This window comes from Hyaloscypha bicolor (assembly GCF_002865645.1).
Source record: "Hyaloscypha bicolor E unplaced genomic scaffold K444scaffold_13, whole genome shotgun sequence".
Classification (NCBI taxonomy): Eukaryota; Fungi; Ascomycota; class Leotiomycetes; order Helotiales; family Hyaloscyphaceae; genus Hyaloscypha; species Hyaloscypha bicolor.
The window spans coordinates 743,429-756,450 of record NW_020194515.1 but is presented as its reverse complement, the minus strand read 5'-3'; the positions used below and the strand labels follow the sequence as shown (position 1 = coordinate 756,450).

At 39.3% G+C, this 13,022-nt stretch overlaps 2 protein-coding genes across 2 annotated transcripts; both read left to right on the top strand.

The window, feature by feature from the left end:
• Nucleotides 1-3,751: 3,751 nt before the first annotated feature.
• K444DRAFT_579876 (uncharacterized protein) lies at nt 3,752-4,720 on the top strand. The gene is made up of 2 exons (XM_024877682.1): nt 3,752-4,438; nt 4,600-4,720. Exon 1 carries the CDS (start codon nt 3,849-3,851, stop codon nt 4,434-4,436), a length of 588 nt encoding a protein of 195 aa, XP_024743479.1. The 5' UTR covers nt 3,752-3,848; the 3' UTR covers nt 4,437-4,438; nt 4,600-4,720.
• Nucleotides 4,721-8,032: 3,312 nt separating this feature from the next.
• Nucleotides 8,033-11,196, top strand: K444DRAFT_551687 (glycoside hydrolase family 35 protein). Its single transcript, XM_024876553.1, has 6 exons — nt 8,033-8,080; nt 8,127-8,170; nt 8,216-8,510; nt 8,567-9,056; nt 9,107-9,270; nt 9,319-11,196. The coding sequence occupies exons 1-6, from the start codon at nt 8,057-8,059 to the stop codon at nt 11,092-11,094; spliced, it is 2,793 nt and encodes a 930-aa protein (XP_024743478.1). The 5' UTR covers nt 8,033-8,056; the 3' UTR covers nt 11,095-11,196.
• Nucleotides 11,197-13,022: the final 1,826 nt, after the last annotated feature.

Below are 13,022 nucleotides of genomic sequence, written 5' to 3'. Positions count from 1 at the left end.
AAGAAATCTAAGGGCCGGGCTTATAATTTAAGTCTTATTAAGGTTATTAAAGTCTTTACTAGCTAGTACTATAGATTTAATAAAAATATTATAGGAATTCTATAGATTCTATTCTAATTTATCTAGAAAATATATATAATATATTTCCTTATTTATTCTAATATTTATATATAATTCCTGAAAGCCGAACTATTACCTAAGGAAAAAATAAAAAGGCTAGACTAATACTTTTAAAAACTAAGGCCTTAATAAGTTTATCTAGAAAAACTTACTAATTTTTCTAAAAATAATTTAAGAAAAGTTTAAATTTATTATATATTATAACTTATATAACTAGAAATAAAAACTATTCTAATAGGCTAGAAAAAGTTTTTTATATAACTTATTTATATAACTAGAAATAAAGACTTGAGTTTATTATATAAAATTATTTATATATAAAGACTTTTACTATAAATTCTTTATTTAAATTAATTAGTTAAACCTATTTTTAATACTAAGTCTTTATTAAAATAATTTCTTATTTTTAGAGGCTTTAGATAAAGTAACTAATAAGTTTCTTAGCTATTAGCTAAGACTTATTAGCTAGAAAATCTATAAATAATAAATAAGATTATAAAATAAAACTTTTCTAATTATAATATTAAGATATTTTACTATAATATAAAGTAATTAGATATAGAAGCCCTATTAAATATAATATATTTCGAACTATAAGTTTATAAGATAAATATAGGAAATCTTAGTATTTAATTAATATTATAATTTAGCCTAAAAATACCTACTATTTTTTATACCTAATTTAATAAAAATAAAAAGTATTTATATTTTAACTTAAGAAATAATTAGGACTTTTATATAGATTTAGAATAGTAATTTATTTTATAAAAAAAGAATAAACCAGAAATACCTATATTATATTAATTTTTAGAAAGAATTATAATAAATACTATAATTTCTGAAATACTTTTAAGAAAGCTTTTTCGAACTAAAATAGGCTAGTTTATAATCCCGAAAAATCTATAGAAGTCTTATATATTCGAGAGTATAAATACTTAAGATAAATATTATTTAAGTCCTAATTTATAATAAAAGAAAAGTAAAATATATAAAATAAAATATATAAAATAAAAGTAAAATAAAATATCCGGGTATTTAATAAATAGAAAGCCTAATTATAGGTTATAAGAACTAGTACTAACTAGATATATATATAGTAATATTAAAGGAAAAATAAGATAAAAGAAACTAAAAAGTAAATTAGTATATATTTTATAAAAGTAAATAAAGAGATATTTAAATAGCCTAAAGATAAGAAATATATATTAAAAAAATTAAAATTAGAGAGAAAAAGGCTATTTCCTATAAAAATAAGTTAGTATATATTCTAAGATAAAGAATAGAAATATTTAGTAATAGCCTAAAGGCTTTTATAAATATTAAAGAAAGAAAGAAAATATTAAAGTTTAGAGAAATCTAAATAAGAGTTAGTTTCTTTTTTAGAAATTTAAAAGAAAATATTTCTAAAAGACCTAAAAATATAAAAGATATTAGAAAAAGAAAAAAGGAAATATTAGAGAAAGAAAAGAGAGATCTAAAATTTAGCTTTCTAAGAAATAAGTAAATTAAAAACTTATAATATAGGAGTTCTAAATAAAAGTAATTTGGAAATAGTAATTAGATACTAGCTTTTAGTATTATTAGTAAAAGTATTAAAGAAAAAGAAGTTTGAAAAAGAAAAGGAAAGTTATAAGATAATTAAATATTAGTTTTTAGTATTAATAGAAAAAGTATTAAAGAAAGAAAAATAAGAAAAAGAAATAAGGAAAAGAAATAAGAAAGAGTAAAAAAAAGAAAAAAAAAGTTATAAGATAATTAGATACTAGCTCTTAGTATTAATAAAGATATTAATAAAGATATTAATAAAGATATTAATAGAAAAGATATTAGTAAAAGGCAAAAGCTTTTAATATTAATAGTAAAATCGAAAAAATATAGAAAAAAAATAAAGATTTTAAAATAAAAATAAAATAGAATTATAGTTTTATAGAAAATAAAATTACTAATATAAGATAATTATATTATTATATAATTCTATATTTACTTTTATTATTTATTAAAAATATATATTTCTTAGAAAAAAGTATTATTTAAAATTCTTAAGCCTTTCTAATTTAATAACTATATATTCGAAAAATAAGAAATAAATATAATTATATATACTAGAATAAGGGAATTTTTTTTATTTAAAAATTATAATTATAATATTACTAAATATAAAAATATAGAAGTTTATATAATAAGCTATATATAGAGATTTAAGAAAATTTAAATTATCTCAAATTATTTATAATTAGTAAAATAAATTAGCTAATTATATAAGTCAAGTATAGTTTAATTATTATTAGTATATCTTAGCTTTTATAAGTTAATAAAAGAAAAAATATTTATATTTTTATTTTTATAACTATAATACCTAAAATTATAATTTTTTTAATATTTAAATATATTTAATCTAGGGCTATTAAATACTAATATTTCTATTTTTAGGTATTATTTATTATAAATTTATTTAAATTTAAATAATTATATTAAATATATATTTTTATATCCTAAAAATAAATAATAAAGATATAGCTATACTAGCTTTAATCTTAGCCTTAATCTTAATCTTAACCTCTTTTTAAAAATAACTTTAATTCTAATATATAATACTATTATTAAAGCTCTTTTTTATTAAAGATATATTAAATATAACTTTAGGTAATAGCTCTAGTAAAAGTAAAAGTAATAGAAAAGATAATAAAGCTATAAATAAATAGAAAAATAATATTTATAATATATTCTCTAATAATCTAGATTTAGTTTATAATATCTTTTCTTATTAATATATTTAACTAATAAATTTCTTTATTTCTTAATTTTCTCCTTATATATAATCTTTTTCTTTTCCTCTATAATAATACTTTAATCTTCTTATATTATCTAATAATATTACTAAAATAGTAAAGCAAATTAATAATAAAACTAAAGTTAGAAAAATAAAGCTATACTAGGGCAAGAAACTAAAGAAATTAGAGAAAGATAAGGTAAATCTAGAGGCAAGCTTAATATATATTTATAAAACCGAATTCTCTTAAGCTTATATTATTTATAGTAATAAGAAAAGACTAAAGGGCCCTTTTAAATATTATATAGTTATAGAAAGCAAATTTAATAATACTTATATAAATTATAAATATAATAATAATAATAAAATCTATATTTTCTATTAACTTAATACTAATTCTACTAAATCTGGAAAGCCTTATTCTATATTTATAAAATCTTTTATACTAAAGCCTTAATTACTTATAAGATATAAAAAGTAAATATAAAAATAAATATAAGATTAGAAGATAATAGGGAAGAAAGTTATAATAGAGGAAAGTAAGAATACTAAAGGAAAAGGAAATAAAGGAGATATAAATAATTCGAGTAATATAGGTAATACGGAGGATATAGAGAATAAGAGAGATAGAGATATGCCTTATAATTTATAGGATTTGCCTTATAGACTATACAAGCTAAGGGGGGATTAGGAGTAGTCGAGAATAAGGCGTATATACTATACTTTTTTTTTTTGGTAAGGTGTGGTAGTGGGTGCGAAAATCAGAAAATCAGAAAATCACTTTTCGCTTCTCGGATTTGTCCGCTAGCCCGCTAATGGCCTCAGTATCACCACCGACTACCACTTAAAGCATGGAGGATCCGATAATATCTTGTTGGGTCCAGATGGCAAGGTCAAATTTTCTGCGATTCTGGTATGGTCTTCTCCTCGAGACTGGGGATTGGACCTTCAGGTCATCATGGATCTCCTCCTCTCCGAGAAAGGACATCTTGGCACCAGGTCTCCTATGAACGGAGATGTAAAACTCCCAAATCAAGGATACCTTCAAGATGAGCAGCCAGCGATCCATTTCTGCAATCCAGATTTGACATACGCTACTTCGCACCCCCACCCAAGAGCAGCTCAAGGTTCCTTCAGAGCTGCCCTGGAAGGTCTATGGTCTGCGACAACAGGAGGCGCAAAGCTTCTGAACTGCAAGACGGTAGGGAAGCCCACTGAAGAGACGTACATCTTCGGCGAGAAAACACTCGTGGAGTGGGAGAAAAGCATGAATGGCGGAGACGGAAAACTTGGGACGATCTATATGGTGGGTGACAACCCGAGTTCTGACATTCAGGGCGCCAATAACTTCACCAGCAGACTTGGAACTGAGTGGAAGAGCATCTTGGTGGAGAGCGGGGTGCATGTTGCTGGGGCAGAGCCTGCGCATAAGCCCGATGCCATCATGAAGAGTGTGAAGGAAGCGGTGGAATGGGCGTTTTGGAACGCGAAGTTGAGTGACTTGGGACACATCCGTGAGACCTCGGCAACGCCCGAGTCTGTATAAAGGTATGTCTTCCATCCTTTTCCCTTCTCTACTTCGGCGTCTCAGAAAGCTTGCTTTTTCAATTGCATTAGAAGAGTATCAATGATAAAAAAGGCAACTCTTACAAATTGACCTCACGAAAATTAGACCCTCGAACGTGAAATGTGTCTGACCTTAGATGTAGCCAGAGCAGTGAATATTTATAGGTCGTCTCGATGGCCTGGGTACCCAAAGGGCAATGAAGATGTAGTACGCTTAAATCTCAAATCGCGATGACGGAGTCTGCTAGCAGAGTCTCCTGCCGTGTTCCAGTCAGCTCAGGTGCATTGAAAAGCAAAATATCCTGAATTGTACATACCATCTCCGGCATATTAGGGAGAAGTTCATTTCATTCGGAATGTTTCCACCTTGGCATCCTCCCAAGCGCTTCCTCTCATGATTAACGACGTGCCAGGGTCATTGAAGAGTTGGTCGGGAATGTTCTCTCCAGGGCCTTGAAGTTCCCGTCAATGAGCCAGCATCCACCGACGAAAAGGTAAAAGTCACTATCTCTTCTGATGATCAGTGGAATCGGACATATGGCTGAGATGATAATAAGATCTCCAGTTTCAACCTAGAACGGCCCCCAGCTTGTGGTGTACATGTTCTTTGACAAACTGTGACCACCTTCAGGAATTGGGCTGTCTTCTCAATTCGAGTGCAGGTTATATTGCAATATTTTCATTGTCGTATGACTTTCTTTCTCCCAATTATATTCGAGATTGCAAGTGAAAACGAGAGTAACGACTCCGACGCAGACTCCTGAAAAGATTAAGAGGCTGGCATCTTTATGGACTGTAAACGCGCCCTCTTTTGCCATTTCAAGTTCATTATTGGGTTTATGTCCAGCACCGGCGACCCTGATATCGCAGATGCGGACACATCTAAAAATCCAATCCGGGAAATGAATCCACGGTTAGGCTGTTTATCATTCGTAAAAGCAGTGAACTATCTCAAAAGGTGCAGACGTAGATAGAAAAGCCTGCTGCGCTCAGGGCAAGAGCAGCAAAGCGAAGCAGAAATGAGCACCCTGGAACGCCTGCAGCTACTTCCATCTCCCAACTCCTCCAAGAAATTTTTTACAGAGTTTTTAACACCTCACTGTTGCCAATTACTTGTTGGAAGAACATCATCACCTTCAAGAGTATATTGCTTCCAAAACGCGGCAGTCACGTGTTCAAGGCTTGGACGTGGTCCCTCTTCATTCTTGACGGTCTCCCTTCCCCTTTGCTCTTTTCTAAGGCGTCCGTGTGAAGCACTGAGACTGGAGTATCTCTGCTGCAGCTCTTCGTATTTGTTGACTACCGTCTTCAACTGTTTCTCAAGACATTCAACAAGTTGTCTCTGACGAGCCCTGTTGTGTCATCACGTGACCTCTTAGCGCGGCACTGAAGATCCTCAGAAGAGATAGGCAGAAGTGAACCAAGTACCAGGTTAACGAATTACCGGGTAAAACGCATGCCACGTAATACGAAGGAGATTTCTAGAACTCTGATTAATTCTAGAAGAGAAGCGTGAAGCTCGTAGAAGCTTGGGAGCGAGGCTAAATACTCCTTAGCGCCATAATTAAGCGAAATATGTGCCTGAGGCTCAAGCGAATTTTCCCCCTCACAGCACCCTGTATCTTAGTCTCGAGCTCCCCGCTCCTTCTTCCCTCTTTAGACGTACATTACACACCCAATTTTCCACTGAGAACACCAGCCACTGGTCGTGATAAGCCCGGAAGGCTTGCTGAGCTTTGCAATTTTGACTCAGTCTTCTCTGCCAAACAGCTAGTATCTTTGAAGAAAGAATGTGGTCCGATTCAGCTTGCGCTGTGCGCTTTTTCCTTGCTTATAGATGCCGAATTTGAGGAGAGCCCCCGTCCCGGACAATTCGGGCTTGCAAGACTCTCTAGTATCAAAATATCACCGGGATCCCATTCAAAATCGCCAGTGGAAAAAAGTGTTGGGTTGGCTATAGTCTCACTTGGGAAATGGTGGTTGTTTCTGTTCTTGTCAGACTCGTCCAGTGTGGATGCAAAGGGGTTCTCTTGCCTCGCCCATCCTCCACTCAGACGCAAGCGAGTCAATTCGACCTTACAGTAGCAACCACAACTTAGTTCGATGCTGGATCGAAAATGGAAGCATGTCCATTAGATAAAGAAGCCCGCTTTTCTTTAGTTCGGAGAGCGGCTCCATGTGACGCCTACGGCTCCCCACCTTGGGAACCCGGCTCTTGGGTTGTGCATCCATATGTACACTGCCATAAACCTTTTTCTTTCCTTCTATATTCTCCAATCAACTGGGTTGAAGCAATGGCTTCCGAGGGCCCCAAGCTATCTGCTGATTTATTCATAGGGTACAAGGAATACAAAAAGGCAACTACGACAGCATATTTGGATGGCTTGCAGCAAATTGTGGAACCGGTGTGGAAGCTCACGAAATCTAGGCACTGGAAAGTACCAGGCGAGCCACAAGGTTCATTGCAGGAACAGAATCGAAGCTCCTGACGACGTCCTCATTGCTCTAAATGACACGATTGAACGAAGAACGAAGCTGCATCGTTCCTTCCAAGAAAGAGGTGATCCCGAACAACCAAAGGTTTGCGAAGAATCAGTCGCATGTTCATTTCATTTCAATATCAACGTTGTGGCGAGTCTATATTTTGCATTCTCTGACGTTCATAGTATGGTAAAGATTTAATGATCTCTCTGGGTATGAAAGTTTTCTCAGAGAAAAGTCGACGCCCCACTCACAAGAAATAATAAGTGCCAATCTCGATGGCATCCTCTCTCCAAACCTCTTTCTCACGTTGCAAGACTTGAGTATTGAAGCCGAAAGCACTGAATACGATAGTTCTCCATCTCAATCAATCTTCAGAATCCGGAGCCCTCAAGCTGTCCTCAAGACCAGGACCAAAAAGAGAGACGAAAAAAGTCGGCAAGAGCAATGACATACGAGTCCGAGTATGATTTCGATCGACAACTTTACGGGAGATATGAACGCGCTTATTGCTATTCGGTTTGTCTGCTTGAGCTCTCTGCAGGTGATCCGGGAAAGGGGCTCGCTCGGCTCATCTTGACCCGAGCAAAAACGTCAAAGCTGGGGTATCAAATTGACACCTCGGTCCCCTGGACCATCAATAACTACGTCTCAATTAGCCGCATCGCCGCACAATTCTTCCGTTATGCCCTCGCCGAAGCTAACGGCCCTGTTTACGAAGTCATGCACACGCTGATTGCTGGAATTGAGGGTGGCAGGGCCGTTAGCTCTGCGGGGTGAAGCGTGTCTTCGCGGACTGCATCCGCGATAATGTTACTCTTGCTCTACACTTCACCAGTTGCTATATAACTAATGCCATAGCTAATCACCTTTCAGTATGCAGCAGATCAGTTTTTCTAGGCAGCCTCCTTCGCCATGCGTGTCCTCTTCATGTTCATCGCGCTCGCCGCGCTTCTCTGGGCCGGCGTGGCTTCGAACGATGGGCTTTCAGACGTGGTGACCTGGGACCCGTATTCCTTGACTGTCAATGATAGCAGGGTATTTGTATTGTAGGTCATTGGACTCACAGACCTGTCCGTACTAATAACTTCCAGCTCTGGCGAATTTCATTACCAAAGAATGCCTGTACCGGAGATGTGGTTGGTAGGTTTGGACACCCAATTCAATCGCAGATGCTCACGGTTATCAGGATATTTTCCAAAAGTTCCGTGCCAATGGGTTCAATGCTATTAGGTAAGTACCTTCTATTGGAGATTATGACTCCTCTAACACTTTCAGCGTATATTTCTTCTGGTCTTATCACTCGCCTGCAAAAGGCGTATACGATTTCGAAACGTCCGGGAAGAATATTCAACGCTTACTTGACTACGCGAAGGAAGCTGGGCTATGGGTGATTGCTAGAGCGGGACCATATTGCAATGCGGAAACAAATGGAGGTGGCCTTGCTCTCTGGGGCTCGGATGGAAGTCTGGGAAGTTTGAGAACGAGCGACGAGACATATCATCAAGCATGGCTTCCTTGGATCACCAATGTAGGAGAGATACTGGCAAAGAATGAGATCACAAAAGGAGGGGTATATTCGTGACTATCTATCACCAGCTGAAAAGGAACGCTTGCTAATTCCAACAGCCAATCATTCTCAACCAAGTCGAGAACGAGCTTCAAGAAACAACGCACACAGCAAAGAATACTCTCGTCTTATATATGGAGCAACTTGAGGCAGCATTTCGAGCAGCTGGAATAACGGTTCCATTCGCACACAATGAGAAGGGCGAGAGGAGTATATCTTGGAGTACCGATTATCAAGATGTCGGAGGTGCAGTCAATGTATACGGTCTGGATAGCTATCCTGGCGGACTCTCTTGCACGAACCCCAATACCGGATTTACAGTTGTTCGAAATTACTTCCAATGGTTCTCAAACTACTCTTATACACAGCCAAGCTTCTTTCCGGAATTTGAAGCGGGCTATTTCACGCCTTGGGGTGGAAGCTTTTATGATGATTGTTCTGCGGAGCATGATCCGGCATTTGCGGATGTCTACTACAAAAACAATATTGGGCAGAGGGCAACTATGCAGAGCTTGTACATGGCTTGGGGTGGCACAAATTGGGGGCATTGTAAGCATCGATACAGTATTCTCGATGAACGCCAATACTGATAAGAGTAGCTGCCGCCCCTGTTGTCTACTCTTCGTACGATTACTCCGCTCCATTACGAGAAACAAGGCAGATACAGGACAAATTGTATCAGACAAAACTCATTGGCTTGTTTACGAGAGTTTCTACCGACCTTCTGAAGACGTACATGGTTGGAAATGGCACTGGCTATGCAGTAAGTCTTGTTTATAACATAAATTTGACTCGAAATTGACCTATCAAGACCTCCTCTACCGCAGCCTGGACCTGGGAGATTCGCAACCCAGACACTAACGCGGGATTCTATGTCGTACAACAAGCATCCACAAGCTCTCGTGCATCCGTCACGTTTTCTGCGAATCTCAATACCTCTCAAGGCTTGATCACTGTTCCGAACATAAATCTGAATGGACGCCAAAGCAAGATACTAGTCACGGACTACGTCCTTGGAGACCACACTCTTCTATATTCCTCGGCGGACGTACTCACCTACGGAACCTTTGATGTTGATGTCCTGGTCTTCTATCTCGAGGAAGGGCAGGCTGGTCAATTTGCGCTCAAGACCGCCAGTGCCTCCACTCACACGGTCTACGGGACTACGGAAGCCACGGTCAGTTCATCAAGCAATGTTACAACAGTCGCCTATACTCAAGGCGCCGGAAAGACTGTTCTCAAGTTCGATGGACTCTTGATCTACCTCCTTGACCAGCCATCAGCATGGAACTTCTGGGCGCCGCCAACCACTACAAACCCAAATGTCAAGCCAAATGAGCAGACTTTTGTTCTCGGACCCTACCTTGTTCGAAGCGCATCGATATCCCATGGAGTGGTTCATATCTCCGGTAACAATAATAATTCTACGATCATTGAGGTGTACACTGGGGTGTCTGGGATCCAGACAATCGACTGGAATGGAATTCGTCTCAATGCCGTCAAGACTCCTTATGGTTCAGTGACGGCACAGATCCTAGGCTCCGAGGATCGGGCAATCTCTTTACCATCTTTGACGAACTGGCGCTCGGCAGACTCTCTTCCTGAAAAGCTCTTATCTTATGACGACTCGAAATGGACTGTATGCAATAAGTCAACTACTTTAAGCCCAGTGGCCCCTCTTACAAAACCTGTCCTATTCTCAAGCGACTATGGTTACTATGTTGGCACCAAAGTCTATCGTGGCTATTTTGACAGCACGGCCCTTACCTCCGTCAACCTCACATGTTCGGGGGGTCTTGCATTCGGCTGGTCTGCCTGGCTGAATGGAGTTCTGGTTGGAGGGCATGTGGGCACTGCTTCATTACCAACGACGAACGCTGTCCTGTCATTGCCACTCTCTTCCTTGCAGGCTACGGATAACCTTCTCACCGTCGTGGTCGATTACCATGGCCACGATGAGACCTCAACTGCGAAAGGTGTCGAGAACCCTCGCGGCATATTGGGAGCTTCCCTCATCCCACCCACAAACTCGTCCAGTACCGGCTTCAAACTGTGGAAAATTCAAGGCAATGCTGGAGGATCAGCAAATATCGACCCAGTTCGTGGTCCCATGAATGAGGGTGGATTATACGGCGAAAGAGTTGGCTGGCATTTACCTTCCTTCACCCCCGATTCCACTTTCGACCACTCAAGTCCTTTAACCGGCCTCAACTCGCCTGGAATCCGCTTCTACATTACAACCTTCCACCTAAACCTCGACTCTGACCTCGACGTCCCACTTGGTATCGAACTCAGCGCTCCAGCTGGCACAGTGGCAAGAGTAATGATCTGGGTAAATGGATACCAATACGGGAAGTTTGTTCCCCATATCGGTCCGCAGACGAGATTCCCTGTTCCGCCAGGAGTTATCAATAATAGGGGGTTGAATACGGTGGCATTGAGTTTGTGGGCTATGAGTGATGAGGGGGCCAAGTTGGATAGCGTGAAGTTGATTAGTTATGGGGCTTATCAGACTGACTTCAAGTTTAATGGGGATTGGAGCTATTTGCAGCCGGGTTGGGATGAGAGTCGGTTGGACTATACCTGAGCTGTGGTAGCCAGAGGCTAAGTCACCTCAACCCTGTATGGGAATCTGGATGCATTATCGCAAATCTTGACAACAGTTTCTCAACAAGATCAAACAGTTTACGATCGTTCTTCCCCCTTCCTTTCATGAATGTATCTCTTATTAGTACAAAGGCACGTTATGGTGATATGGTGGGGCGATGGCAGTGACTTGCAGGACTGAGACATGAACTCGCGATCTCAATCTGTAAGGCTTTGGTCTCCACATCTCTCCAAGTTTCAATTCAACAAAGCACCTTTATTACACAAAAATCAGAGCACTAGGTCAGATATCAACAGGCGCTTGTTCAAGCTCGGAACGGTTGTAGAGCTCGATAGTTGATCTTGGTACCAAGTGAGAGGCACGAGGCATTGGTGGCAATTAATGTTTCTAAATCCGACCTGGAAAATTCGCTGAGGAGATTGGGTGTGGGCATGATGCAGTTGTATGTTTCTTCTTGCTGTATTTCAATTTTCTAAGTTTCAGCGCTCATGTGGAATCAGTGAGCAAGACTGACTGAGAGAACGGCTCTCAGGAGTCAATAACGACCAGCAGGAGCGATCAAATGCATTGTAACAAATACTCTTGGATCCTATAAATGGAGTAGAAAGTCATGAAAACGCGGCATCGCCTCCAAGCGCCATCCATGATGAAGTGGTAACCCCAGAAGATACCGCGGCTTCAGTTACCGCTCCAAGGCAAGGAGATTTCATGTGGGAGCCCCCAGATGGTCTTCCACATTCTGAGGAGCTGCGGCAGACTTCCGATGGCGGCAAACTAAGAAAGCCGAGAGAACTTCAATTGAGAACAAGCGTCAAGAATCTGATCCTCTAGGGGCAATTCTGAGGTCTTAGACAAAGCACGTAGCGCCCACAATGACGAGCGAAGATGGGAACGACAAGGTGGGCGAGCAGAGGGCTGCTATGCCAAAGTCTTGAAATTGCAAAATTTTGTTGGAATGTTCAGGGGCATGAGACTGGGGATATCTTCCCGGGAGGTGTCGTCTGGCCTGGGGAGAGGAGCGGTAGGCCAGGGTGTATTTGGGTTACGCAAAGGAACAAAATACCTAAATTACGGACGCGAGGCCCTCCCTTGTGCTTCAACTAGATGGCAATCCCTTCTCGAATCAAGGTCCACAGTATATTTTCAGACCAGGCTGACCCCCCTTTTCTGGCTCGCTTAGCCACGGCTCCACATTTTCTAGTGAAACTTTTGCAAACATCTTCACCATGAAGACTTGTTTCACTGGCACTGCGCAAGTCCAATACAGCCTATCACTGAAATTTAGGTCGTGCCTCGCTGATGCATTCGAGGTGACTCTGTCTGATGGCACGACTCGTTGCGCCTTAACCAAGGCCAACAACTAAATGTTTTCATTGGCTAATCTGCGTGTGTACGATGTCAAACGTCGAGAACCCAGCGATTTTACTCAGATGGTCCCTTGTATGTTCAAAGCATTAAGGCTAAGAAGGAAGTGAAGCTGAGCATTTGTACTCCGCCGAGGGAAGTATTGTCATTCCCATGATACTTCACTTTCCAGCTCTTCCCCCCTTTCCCATCAAACTGGAAATAGCACTGAACCGTGCCTCTGTGCCCTATGAAATGAAATGAGCTCCTAAGTTGGCCACTCAAGCACTTAATATCCAACCGGTACATACAGCACAGCACGGTACCATCACTTTGGCAATTCCTGGAGCTCTGTCTGCAGATCATCTTCATCACTATGGCTAATATATCATAGGATCACAAAGGCGCCGGTCGCAGTCATAATTGCACAAACCATTATCGCGGCATGGTTCACAGACTTTGCGAGCGAGGGTACGGTCCAGAGCAGGTAGTGCGAGACCAGACACGCTGACAAAGGCGACGATGCCGAGGAGGAGGGAAGTGAAGCGCATGTTGGGAGCTGA

Coding starts and splice junctions, on each gene's coding strand:
- K444DRAFT_551687 (XM_024876553.1), top strand. CDS start 8,057: ATGCCTGTACCGGAGATGTGGTTG. Junction 8,511..8,566: donor ATGAGATCACAAAAGGAGGG/GTATATTCGTGA, acceptor TAATTCCAACAG/CCAATCATTCTCAACCAAGT. Junction 9,271..9,318: donor GAAATGGCACTGGCTATGCA/GTAAGTCTTGTT, acceptor TGACCTATCAAG/ACCTCCTCTACCGCAGCCTG.
- K444DRAFT_579876 (XM_024877682.1), top strand. CDS start 3,849: ATGGATCTCCTCCTCTCCGAGAAAGGACATCTTGGCACCAGGTCTCCT.